We start from the raw sequence: 13739 nt of genomic DNA, 5'->3' as shown, positions 1-13739 counted from the left end.
TTATTTATTATGCTCAATCAAAAATATCTAATTGACTTAAAACCACACATATTATACAAAATATGAATGCAATATATTGCAATATATATATATGCAATGTAAATACTACATAATGTATACACAGATATATTCACTATAATAATTTTTTCTATCTACTTTTTATTATTTTTATTTATTATTTAAAAAAAGAAAACGTGCAACGGGACTTGTCACAACACTTTTAAATTGTTACTCTTTTGATTGCTTCTATTGTCCTCATTTGTAAGTTGCTTTGGATAAAAGCGTCTAATAAATGATTAAATGTAAATATACTATACAGTGTATAAACAAATATATTAACTATGATTTTCCAGATTTTCCATTGACTGTAGGAACTCTTTTGTAAAAGAATAAAAATCAATCCTGTATTGTATTGTTAACGGTTAGATGGTTTGGCTGGACAGAGTGCTGGTCATATAGCAAAGTCAATGGGTGTATTTTGCTACAGCCCTGGGATGGTTTTTGGCACGGTTGAGGTAGTTTTAGTGCAGGTGTAAGAAGAGAAATCTAGGCAACTGGAGACTGATTTCACCCCTCACAGCTCACAGCATGGCTGTCTCCCTTTAGCAAGGGCTTGGGTGAGATCCAGACCAAGCTATTTCTCCTCAATGTCACATTTAGTAAAACACACACCACAGGTCTGGAGCACAGAGGAATGGGAGTAACCTCAACCCTGCTGCTGCAGTTACCGAGCATTACCGAATGCGCTATTAATCTTACACGTAACGCAATTGCCGGGCCTTTCAGGAAGGTGTAGGGACCAAAGCGGCGCTTTTAGACAAAGCCAATATTTTCGTTTTGACTCGAAAGTTCACATTTCTCTTGGGAAGCACAGCCTCAGCGTCAACAGCTGACCACTCACAGGGTGCCGAGAGCTCAGTGGCATAGAGTTCGCTCGATCCAAACCGCAGTCCTCTAGTTTATTGTCTAACTGCTTTGCCCATCACATTGATTGGACTGCAGTTGCGGGTCTATTCTCAGAAGCGGCGCTGAAATGACACATGCACTTAAAGTGATGGCTCTACATCTAGTCGCTTCTTTTGAGAAGGGGGAAAATTGTGAAGAACTCTTGTTTTCAATAACACTAGCAGCACAGAGAACGAAAAGGTCACTGTTAAATGCGCTCTCATTACTAGCCCACATTTAGGCTATTCAGGACAAACAATGGATCACTCCCAAATCACAAGGTTTTGAGTCACTGATCAATTATTCCTTATTGTCCAACCCAACACTTTTTGTGTAGCCATTTGGAGCTTGACTCTGAGACGGTAATGGATTGCCGCTCTCGCTGGAGCAAAGTGCTTTTGATGAGGTCCAATCTATAGTGTACACACCAGTGATCCACAAAGGATAGCCCCTTTTCACCTGTAAGGGGTCGCATCCATCATGGCTTTCTCGAGTGGCGGCGCATTAGGAGATGCCCTTGCTCAGATCAAGGTGCGCCCTTGAGCCTCACGGAAAACGAATGTTTGATCTGGGAATCGTGCGGAGGGGGCGACGTCTTCGCCATATATAGCGATGACCGGGAAACCCCACATCAGCATGCAGGGGCAGGCGTGAGTGAACAAACAGAACCTGCTGCTTGTCAAACATCACGCCTCCATCAGCGCATGGAGCTTTGGGTATTAGAGGAGGAGGGGAGGGGCGAGCAGCATTTCAATGAGACGGTGACAAAAAACAAGATGGAGAGAGAGGGAAAGAAGCGATATATTAGATTTCTGCTGTTTGGCAGATCCTCAAATAAAACTGTGGAAATCCATCAGGCTGTGGAATCGATGGATCAGTGGGTCAGTGGCGTGGCAGGCGGCCCGCAGCTGTGTTGTCAGGGGCGACGGGTGAATGATTAAAGGTCGAGGGGGCAAGAGTTAAAGAATTGGGACAAGTGCGGAGAAAGTCGCTGCATGATTGGTGTGGCTAAACACAAGTCAAAAGAAAAGCAAACAGAAGAATGACGTTTCCTCTGAGGAGGCAAGGGAGGCAGAGTACAAAAACTAAACAGCACCAGTATTACAAAAATATAACATTAAAAAGCATATAAATCACTTGAAACACTGTTCAACAGCGACACCAGCAGGTAAAGTTTCAGCAAGAGTCCGCGTCTCTCTCGCCTCCCCTGAGCCCATTGAGTTTTAACAAACATCCTAAAGTGTTCGGTGAAGTTTGGTGGGGGGTAATTGAGAATGAATGGAGGAAAGTTACTTGAGAGGAGGCAATGCCTCTATCGCGATATGATTGGATACGACTATGATCGACTGTGATTGATTCGATAAATCCTGCCTCTTTGTGTTCATGCATGTTTTGTATTCGCCAATCAGTCTGAATGAACAATATAATGGCGTTAATAATTTTAAAAAGTAAACAACTCACACACTGAAATTTATGTCATGTCAAAAAAAGACTTCAAATGGCATGAAAACATGATCTGTGGGAGTTTTTAATTAGTAAGTCTCAGTGTTTGTGACCAATATTTACAGAACTCTGATGACTGATTATCCAAAAAAATTAAAAATAGTTCAAAGCTAAATATTAAAAAGAATAGATAAACATAAGTTCACAAATATAGTGTTTAAATTGTTACTGCCTCAAGTTATTATTTTGAAATAAATGTAAAAGACTTAAAAACACTAACTTGATGAGATTCATACTTGGCTAAATAGAATATTGATTATATTGCTAATGTAAAAACAGAAAATAGATTTTTTTTTTCTTTTTCTGATAGTGTAAGTAATGTTTATTTAACCAAGTGTATGTTACAGGGACCAACACATTCTCATTCCCAAGCCATCACATGTTGACGCTTGGTCAGGACCCTTTGGCGTCACTTTTTGATGCACTGAGTACCCCTTTAGCGCCATTTTTTGACATGCAGGGCCCTTCATTGCTTTAAATAAGAAACCCTTGATGTCAATATGCTGACGTGAAAGGCAGTGGGAATTTTATTGTCATGATCAAATTATATATTGGGTATCAATTTGCTATTATTGCATATATGTTGGGGTGTGATTTTTCAATGTAAACAGTCACAACAGCTTTATTTACATTACACTATTTACACATTTATGAGCCCGTAACCTTACCCCAGCCCCTAAACCTAACCATTTGTCAAAAAAACAAAGAATATAACAGACAAATACAACTACAGTCATAATTGATCCAAAAAATATAACACGGTAAAATGTTTTCACCAGTTTCAGCTGCCTTAAAATTTTAAGTTTAACCAACTTAAAAGTACAAGTCATTTCAACTCACTACAATAAAAAGAGTTAAAATGACTTGTACTTTTAAGTTGATGTAACTTATGAGTTGAAATGACTTGTACTTTTAAGTTGATTTAACTTAAAATTTTAAGTCAGCTGCTAAGCTTAAGTTTTTAAGTTGAAACTGGTGAAAACTTTTTACAGTGTAGTATTTCAAGTCTTCTGAGGCAAAACGATTGATTTCTGAGAGGAACAGATAAAGGAATAGATAAATAGATAAAGCTTGTCCTGTGTGTTGCAGTTTGTGTGCAAATTCAAAAGAAGCGTTACGTCAGCTTTGGTTGTGAAATGCCATGGGCTCTTGTGTGTCTCGTGACCGATCTTTTTGAATGAGATGTGAGCAGGATCATTTTCAGTGACTAAAACCTTATGTTTTACTCTCTTCTTCGCATAAAGATATCATATGGCTTCAGAAGACTCAGAATGCAACAGGACTTTGTAATGCTTTTATACTGCTTGTTTTGCAATATATACCTGTGACTGTACTTTTTGCCTGTTACGTGTTTTATATTGTTCAGAAGTGGGTAGGTTTAGGGTAAGGGTGGGGTTAGGTGCTCCAATGAAACTATAACTTTATTTAAAATTATTTCTATTTTTATGCATGCAAATGATTAAGTTAAGGCAAACAATAGAATAGGAAAACAATAGATGACCCTACACATTGAAAAGTGACGCTAAAGGGGTACATTGTGTGTTAAAAAATGATGCTAAAGGGGTCAATATTTGACGAGTTGGGAGTGAGAATGTGTTGCAGGGACATGAATTTACATTTGATTAAAAAAAAAAGAAAGAAATGCCTCCTCATCTCAAAATACCATCGCACAGAACTGAAGTTATTAGTAGAAATAAAAGTACAAATTTATGACTTTTTACTAATGAACTCCAGCTCCATGCCAAATAAACAGCTGCTACTTAAATTCAGCTATTATTATTATTATTATTATTATTATTATATAGAAAATAATTGTCCATCTTTTTTTCTACTAAGATGTTAATTAAATAAGAATAATAATAGTAATAACATACTAGTAGAAGTAACAGTATAGTTTTATGACTCTTTAAAGATAAACTCAGCAATTTTTGGAGAACAGCGTCATGCCTGATAAAACAGCTGTTACCAAGTCTTAAATTCATGCACTTAGACGCCATTTAACAGTATTTTATAATGTACTATTCATGTTGTACTTTTCGTCAAACGTTTTAATGAAAAAAAAAATACAGAGTCCGCCTTCAAAATATAATAATAAAAAAATAGATAAACTGGAGCTGTGACAGCCCTGTACAATAAACACAAAGTGCATTTGAGTGCTGGTTTCCAGCATGTCAAGCAGATAAGTGCCGTGCCAAGAGCTCTTCAGATGGCATGAGATGCACAAATGACGAGCAGCGTCTAGTGCAAATGTCAGCAGCATGCGATGGAGGCAACGGTCTGCGTGGTGTGACACCTCTTTCTCCCCCTCTATCTCTCCATCATTTCATCCTTACATCAGCCCGGCCCCTGTACACCTGATTGACTTATTCTACTAATCTACATATCAATTACATCAATTATCTCCACCTTGCTGCCAGGGGCCGCTTTGAGTGATGGGATCTGGCAGGATGTGATTATTGGTCAGTGGGGGTGAAGGTTTCCAGCTTGCTGGAGATGCTTTAGGACTGCATGGAAATGCATTGCAAGTCATTATAAACATGCTTAAAATGCATTATATGTATAAAACTCTGAATGCATTTTGAATAAAGGGGCGGAATTTAGAGTCATACAGTCATTAAATTGATCTGTCTATTTTGTAACATTATCAGCTGTCGTGCATCAGGGTTGGACACTCTGACAGCGGCATTCAGTTGTGGGACTCCGGTAATGGCTGTGTAGATGCCTTACAAGAGCGGTGATGTAATTCACAACGTGTCGGCTCCACCTCGGCTCCGTCAGGATTGCCAGCCCTGTTTCCACGCGATAAGGACGCTGAAAATTCATTGCATATTTTGCGGCAGACGGATGGGAGGGCAGGTGAGATTAATGTCGAGACGGAAGCAGTGAATCGGACTGACAATACCAGTTGTAATGAAAAACTCTGAAAGGGCCATGATTCTGCTAACAGTTGCCTTGATGATCCCATTACTGTGCGGGATCACATTCCCCGTTGAACTACTTGTCATTGGGGATGAAGGACTGATCCCTCTAACCCTCTCTGTTTAAAAGGATCATTTAGCACTGTCCTCCCAGACTCTTCAGATGGAAAGCTTGGCTACTATAACTTCGCGCTGTGTGGGAGGTGACACATTGATTGTGGCTATCCAATGTCCCCACTCTCGTTGCTTCCCTCTTCCACTAAGTGTCCAAGCAGCCATAAATGCGTCCAGCACTCAGACAACAAAAACAACGCATGACCGCTTTACTGATCAACTGCCACATCAAAATGAAAGTCATCTTGTTGGTTACACCCATATTCGTTCTCAGAATGTGAGAAGGCTAAGATAAAAGCAAAGCTAAGTTTACATGATGAAATTCATTAAAATGGAATGAAAAGGCATGTGTGGTTGGTTGGTGTTCAAAACGAGTTAGAATTTTCAGCATGAAGAACAAGCACAATTTGCACAGCAACACAATACATCTTTATAACGTCCTTCACAATGAATCCAAATTATTGCAGAGATATATATATATATATATATTTTGCTTTTGGTTGAGTTTTGTCCATTTTTTAGCACTAGTTTGATGTGATTTTTTGTAAATAGGTTATATTCTCAAAGTAATTGATTTGGACTTGGTGTGAACAGGACTTAAAGGATAAATTCATTTTCATGATAATTTACTCACCCCTATGTCATCCAAGACGTTCGTGTCTTTCTTTCTTCAGTCAAAAAAAAAAAAAAAAAGGTTTTTGAGGAAAACATTCTGGGCATTCTAGACTTCAATGGGATCTCAGCAGGTTGAAGGTCCAAATTGCAGCTTCAAAGGGCTCTACACGATTCTAGCCAAGGAAAAAGGGTCTTATCTAACAAAACGATCAATCATTTTCTAAAAGAAAATACAAATTTATATTCTTTTTTAATCACAAATGCATCTTGCACTAGCTCTGCAATGTATATCTACGACTTCACTCTTAAAAATAAAGGTGCTTTAAAAGGTTCTTCACATCTATGCCATAGAAGAACCATTTTTGGTTCCACAAAGAACCATTCAGTCAAAGGTTCTTTAAAGATCTCTTTCTTACCTTTTTATAATCTAAAGAACCTTCTTTCACCACAAAGAACCTTTTGTGAAGCAGAAAAGTTCTTCAGATGTTAAAGGTTCTTTATGGAACCATTTAGACAAAAAAGGTTCTTCTATGGCATCGTGAAGCACCTTTATTTTTAAGAATGTTTACGCATTATGTAATAATGTTGGAAAGGTCACATGCGGTTAGTTCTTCGTCTGTGTACATCGGTTCAAAAAGGCATGTTAGGGTCTCATTTTCTATTCCAACTCCAAAACGTCAGACGTTGTTTTACCTTTTTGACTTTCTTTGCACATTCGCTTTGTAAACACTGGATCAGTACTTCCAACTATGTCACACGTGACCTTCCCAACTTTACTACGTAATGCGTGAAGATGTGGACGTGCATCGCAGAGCTAGTGCAAGATGAGCATTTGTGGTTAAAAAAGTATATACATTTTTATTTTTTTCTTAGATTAGACACTTATTCCTCAGATGGGATTGTGTAGAGACCTTTGAAGCTGCATTGAAACTGCAATTTGGACCTTCAAACCACAGATCCCCATTGAAATCCACTATATGGAGAAAATCCTGGAATGTTTTCCTCAGAAACCTTAATTTCTTTATTTGATTGATGAAAGAAAGACATGAACACCTTGGATGACATGGGGGTGAATAAATTAGCAGGAAATTTTAATTCTGGAAGTGAACTAATCTTTTAACCCGCATTGCGTAGCAGTTAATTCTGCTTGATTAGTCAAGTTAAATCCCAAAATAGCTGATGTACAATACAGTACAATGTTGTAGTCTGTGTTTGTGGTGTTCTAGATCTCAGTATGTGAGTGGTATTGAGTGGAGTTAAAAGTCTCAACATCTATGAAAGGGAATGGAACTGGTGAAGTTCTGTTCTTTTAACTCATTACCATATGCACAAGTTCTTTTATTAAAACAATCATTGATAAAAGACGTTCATTGATTAATTGAAAAAAAAAAAAAAAAATCTAATGACTTTGAACAATCACCAGCTCTGTTTCTCTGTTTAAAGCAGATCTTCATGGACTGCTTTGAGTTCATGCAGATGTGACAACACTATGCAACTGGCAACACTGAGCTCTGTTAAGCTGCTCTGTTTTATACAATGCTGGTTTGAGGGATAGTAAAAGCAAGGGTCTGACAAACTGAGCAGTGTGAAAAAAAGCCTTGTGTATTTGCAATGAGATCTCTATTTGACTTGATGTATATTTATATATACTACCATTCAAAAGTTTGGGGCTGGTGATATTTTGTAATGTTTTACAGAAGCCTGTTTCTTGAAGAATTGTTTCTTGCAAATAAAGAAAACACGATAACACTTTAGAATAGGGAACTCTTATTCACCATTAACTATGAGTTTTACCTCAATAAATTCCTAATTTGCTGCTTATTAATAGTTAGTAAGGTAGTTGTTAAGTTTGGGTATTGTGCAGGGGTTAAAAACATTAGGGATGTAGAATAAGGTCATGTAGAATAAGGCATTAATATTGCTTAATTAGTACTAATAAATGGCTAATATTGTAGTAATATGCATGCTAATAAGCAACTAGTTAAGATAAAATAAAGAGTTAAGATATCTAGTTAAAATAAACCATAAAATAAAGTGTTACTGAAAACACATTAATATTCATATGTTTGGGTCAGTTTTTTTAAAAAAGATTTCTCTTATCCTTACCAGTCTGCATTTATTTGATCAAAATACAGTAGAAACTGTAACACTGTGAAATATTATTACACTTTAAAAGAAGTGTTTTCTATTTAAATATATATTTTAAAATGGAACTTCAGCAGCCATGATTCAATGATCTTTCTGCAGATTTGGTGCTCATGAAACATTTCTTATTATTGTCAGCGTTGAAAACAATTGCTTCATATTTTTGTCAAAACATACATTTTGTTCCAGGATTTTTTGATGAATAGAAAGTTGAAAAGAACAGGATTTATTTGTTTTTGTTTATTTGCTTGTAGCATAATAAATGTCTTTACTGCCACTTCAGTAATCAATGTGATGCATCCTTGCTGAATAAAAATATTAATTTCTTAGAGAAAAACAAAACAAAACCTGACACTAGTGTATAGCAAATGCCGCACAAAGTGGGAAAAAAGATAATTTTTTGTGCTGTTTGTCTAATGCATACATGCATTATTATACATGCATATATTTTTAATCAATATACTCTTAAAAATAAAGGTGCTTCACGATGCCATGGAAGAACCTTTTTTGTGTAAATGGTTCTATAAAGAACCTTTAACATCTGAAGAACGTTTCTGTTTCACAAAATGTTCTTTGTGGCGAAAGAAGCTTCTTCAGGTTATAAAAAAGTAAGAAAGAGATGGTTCTTTGTGGAACCAAAAATGGTTCTTCTGTGAAGAACCTTTTAAAGAACATTTATTTTTAAGAGTATAATAATATGATAATAACCAAAATTATTGTTGTTGTTGTCCTCTTTTATTTGATAATCAGAACGAAAGGTGGGAGAACAAAATCAAATGAATCACAACAAAAAACTCTGACCTATCATAAAAGATGCAAGACCTGGATCCTAATCCAAACACCACAAAAATAAATATGCTAAAGCAGCCAGAAACTCTCCCAGGTGATTAAAGTCTGTAGCACAGGGCAGCTCTTTGACTTTAAGGATTATCGCTGGAATATGACAAGCTCACTGGACACTCAACATATGCTAGAGCTCAGCAGGAAGACAGGTTGTCAATGCTGCACACAATCTTTGATTGACACAGGTGTCAAAAAAGATGCCTGGCAAGGAGCAGTGGCGTGGCTGGACATCAAAAGGAGCACATCTGGCCAACACTTTTTATGCAACAAACCCATCTCTCCTCTAGATCTGCAGTGAGTGCAAAGAGCACAAGGCCACTCCCCATGTGATCTATTAAGGAACAGATCAAAGCGTGTACATGACGTACCAAGCGAAACCCGGGGCATGCGCACATGTATCAGGGTGCTGTATCAGTAATAACTCTCCTTAATCAAATCAAAGCTTTCTAGACCCATTGGGTCTGAGAAACCCGGTCGATAAAGCGGAAGGAGTGAGGGCTTACCGTGGCCTCCTCTTGTGAGGAAGGGCATCCTGTTGATGGCGATGGGTACGGTACCATGCTTGTTATGGAAGTGATGGACATGGTGTGTGGTGCTCAGGCTGGAAGACACACGGGCACTGGCCGTTCTGTCCGGCATCGAAGCCAACAAGGCCAGAGATAACGCCAATCTCCACCAAGAGCCGAGGCCCAGCCAGCTGCCTCCGCCACACTCCCAGCCCAGGAGCACCACCTCCAGTCTGGGGCAAGAAGGTCCGGCGTAGGCCCTTCCACACCCCATTTGTCCCACCCGTTGGAAAGAGTACATCTCAGAGAGGGTTGCCCATGTCAATCGTTATCCACGGGTCAAGTAAACAATGCAGAAGAAAACAATGCTACCCAAAGCCCCAAGGCTTTCACAGTAGGTTTCCAAGCGACGATAAAATCCTCAAAAAGAAGAAATTCCTTTCAAGTCCGGCTTCAAAAATCCAAAAGGGGGAAAAAAACAATTGGGCAGTTCCTCCTGGCTTTCACGCTTGGTGGCTATCAAAAAAGAAAGAAAACCAAACAAGGGAGCTTGTCTGCGAAGAGGAGGAGGGCAGGTTCGATCGAGTCGATAATCATCTGCGCTGCAACTCCCAAAAGCGTTCTAATCACGGCCACGCCGATCGATATTTCTGGATGCAGATTTTGCGACTTAATTGACGAGGGGAGAAACGCTCCAGGTGCAAGAGATGCCGGGAGGCGTCTCCCTTCGAGTTCCCAGCCTCAGGTACGGCTTACGCGCTATTTAGACCACTCTCCCTCAGAGGGCAGCTCCTCTATCGCGCAAGAGGAGATAAGAGACATCCCGGTGGCTAATGGATTATTCTAATGCCGATTAAAAGATGACAGGAAACAGAGAAAGGAGGAAACAGATAGGATGAGACTGACCCGACGTGAAGAAGCGCTCACGTTTCCTTTTCGCAGACGGAGAGAAAGAGAGACTTCTGCTGCAGCATGGTAGAAGGAAAAAGCAGCAAATAAATAAATAAAGCCGGCTGTGACTCCTGACGCGTTGGCTGCAGATGCAGCGCGAAGCTTCTCCGCTGCGCGTTCCCTCTCAAAGTGGAAGACCTGGCGCGGAGCTGGATCAGTTTTCCAGCAGCATCCTGGATGGCTCTCTCGGATTGTTGTCTCTGCCTCTGACGCGGACGCCGTATCGATTAGCGCTGCATTTTATCCCTCTTTTCTCTTTTCCCTCCCCCTTTCCGATAAGCATTCACTTGCTAATGTGCTTAGTCTGACAGTGTTACCAGCAAAATGCCCCTCGAAGTGTGGACGACCAAAATCCGTACGTGCGCCGCTGTGCTGAAAAGCATGCTAATTCAATTAGGCTCCTCGCGATCCTCGATAGCTCTTCTCCCGGGATTGATGGGACCGAGAGCAAAGGCTGAGAAAAAACCCCTCAGAAACAACAAGCGTTGCTTGCCGCAAGCGAGCGGTGCAGGACGCACGGTCCTCCTTCTGGATGCTCAACCAGAGACTGCTACAGAGATGGAGAGAGAGAGAGAGAGAGAGAGAGAGAGAGCGGTGCAGTGTGTGTCTGAGGAAAAGAGAGAAAGAGAAGGGAGGGGTGTGCAGGGAGCAGGCGATCGTAGTGCATAAGCACACATGCAGACATAGAAAGAAGCCAAAAGATGGAGAAGAAAAAAGAATCAGTTGCACGGCACACACGCAACCAGGAATACAAATTCAGGGCGCTGCGCACGCTCACCACAGCTTCTGAAAACACACCAGCCTCACACTGCAGAACTTGACCAGTGAGACTAGCAATAGAAGATGCTGTTTATTCCTGCAACGGTATGTGAAAGTGCCAAAGAAAGATGGTGGTTTTTGCATTTTTTACAGGTGGTCTATTTTCAGCCAATGTGGAAATCACGCTCAGAAAATCTGAAAAGTCTTGCTGGTGCCAGATGCAACCAACCCCCCCTGCGACCAAGATAGCAGTAGTTGGTTCCCGATCTTGATGAATAATTTAGTACGAGGCAAAATTTGACGGCAAATGCCTGCCGCTGTCTCTCTCACATTTTCTAAATGGTTCCATTTCATGCTCATTTGTTTAGGTTGTTCTATTAAAGGTGTGTTTATTTATACAGAATCAAGGGTTAGATATTCAAATTCATTTATGTATGTCTAAAGGCCCATGAGATAAAATGTTTCTGTTTGTGACTTTCAGTAAAGATCACATTTGAGCCAATCTGCAAACCAAAGGATTTCAGTACATATGAAGAGTTCATTTGCAAAAACAATTAAATTATTTTAATTAAATGCAAATCCATTGTCCCAGTTACATTTTCTTAATTCAATTAACAATACTTACTTACATTAACAAAGTAATAAAACCATGTATGAATCTCACATTTTATATTTATTCCAAAATAACAACAATTCGAAATAGTAACAATTTAAACTTTTATTTAAACAAGTATATATTTTATTTGTGAACTGATGTTCATCTGATCTTTTTTTTTTTTTTTTTTTTACTAATAAACTCATTTTTGGATCATCAGTCATTAGAGGTTGGTAAACCACACTTAGTTGCTCACTAAAACCCCTCACAGATCATGTTTTATGCCATTTGAAGATTGATTTTGACTTGACAAAGTGGTGAGATATTTATTTACTTTTTTGTTCGCCATTAACGCTATTATATTGTTCATTCAGACTGATTCGCGGATACAGAACGTGCACAAACACAACGGGATTTATTGTATGAACCAATCACAGTCGAACATAACCAGTCATATCCAATCATATCGCGATGGAGGCATTACCTCCTCGCATGTGACTTTGCCTTATTTATTCTCATTTACCCCCCACCCAACTCACTGCACGCTTTAAGGAGTCTGGTAAAACTCAGTGGGCTCAGGGGAGGCAAGAGAGAGACGCGGACTCCTGCTGTAACTTTAACTGCTGTTGTGTAATATAGTAAATAATCTTCATCTTCATTCTCAGCATGAGACCTTACCAAAATGTTTGTACAAAAGGCAAGGTTAACACGCATGTTTGAGCTGTTTCAGTCAGCTAGATTGCTAATGTAATCGCCAACGGATAAAAAGAGATTAAGTGAAAAAAGAAACAGCAAATTGGTAATCAATTGCAACACAGCATGTAGATACCCTCATGAAGTATTGCACTTGGTATAACGGCAAGAATTAATGGAGGGTCTCGTGCCTCTGCATGATACCAACCAGTTAAACAATGGCACATGGTAAGTTAGCATTTATCAGTTGCAAATTTAGCATGTTTATGACAGATAAACAAGCCTTAAAACATATCCCAAGGCAAATGTTGTTTCAATAGGAAATCTATCAGCACTGCAAAGAAACCTGTGCTTGTAAAGCAATTGGCTCTCTAATGGTGTTACTTGTAAGAGCAGAAGTTTTTGATCAGTAAAAATGTATGGACACAACAAATGATGATCGCTCCATCACAGTGTGTGAGAAAGAGAGATAGAGAGATGGACTGAATCTATGCTTCATACATCAGATAAATCACCCAGGATAGAGATCTCAGTTGGGATTGCCTTGCCGGTTGAAAGGACGTGCGTGGAAAAAAAGGCCGAACAGCAAAGAGCCAGAGCCACCTTTCATGGTGACAGGAGGGGAGAAGCAGGCCATTACTCAGACACAGGGAGGGAGCGAGGGGGGCTGGTGCCGCCAATGAGCTGGGTTGATTGAACAGAATGGAGAAGAGGAGGGGGCAACTCCGTGTCACGGCGAACAGCAGCCAAGTCTGTAAATCCACCACGTCGGACGCAGCTAACGGCCACAGTTAGCCACACTGTCGACGCCGTTCAAATGAACACACAGGCCTGCTCGTCGAGATTTAGCCTCGGGGCAGGCCGAAAGAGATGCCCGTCCCACTGTAATCGATTCTCATTTCTCTGCAGACCGAGATACACAGGAGATAACCTTGAGATCAGGTGACGCGCTTTCAAGATGTGCAAAAACATCCATACTGAAGGATCTGGGATGCGGCGGCGAAACATAATCAATGATGGTAGTCGCCATTTTCTATCAAAGAGGTAGAGAGAGACACATGCAGCTCCGGTTGCATAATGAGGCCTAGATAACCTCAAAGACTGATGATGATGAAGGTTGAAGTGGAATTAGGGTGCCGGTAATTCATAAGA

The 13739-nt window shown here is 39.7% G+C and overlaps 1 protein-coding gene across 16 annotated transcripts in view; it reads right to left on the bottom strand.

The window, feature by feature from the left end:
• The window catches only part of nrxn2a (neurexin 2a), a 497417-nt gene that overhangs the window by 164984 nt on the left and 318694 nt on the right, over positions 1-13739 (bottom strand). The window contains exon 1 of one of the 16 annotated variants that reach the window (XM_051093402.1): positions 9587-11797. The exons of 14 other annotated variants lie outside the window; for them this stretch is intronic. In XM_051093402.1, the coding sequence (XP_050949359.1) occupies positions 9587-9890 (304 nt within the window). In that variant the 5' untranslated portion in view covers positions 9891-11797. Of the gene's footprint in view, positions 1-9586; positions 11798-13739 lie in introns of those variants that run through there. One more of the 16 variants, XM_051093401.1, reaches the window with a different exon arrangement.

Source organism: Labeo rohita, chromosome 21 (genome assembly GCF_022985175.1).
Source record: "Labeo rohita strain BAU-BD-2019 chromosome 21, IGBB_LRoh.1.0, whole genome shotgun sequence".
NCBI lineage: Eukaryota > Metazoa > Chordata > Actinopteri > Cypriniformes > Cyprinidae > Labeo > Labeo rohita.
This window is presented reverse-complemented; position numbering and strand designations above follow the sequence as displayed.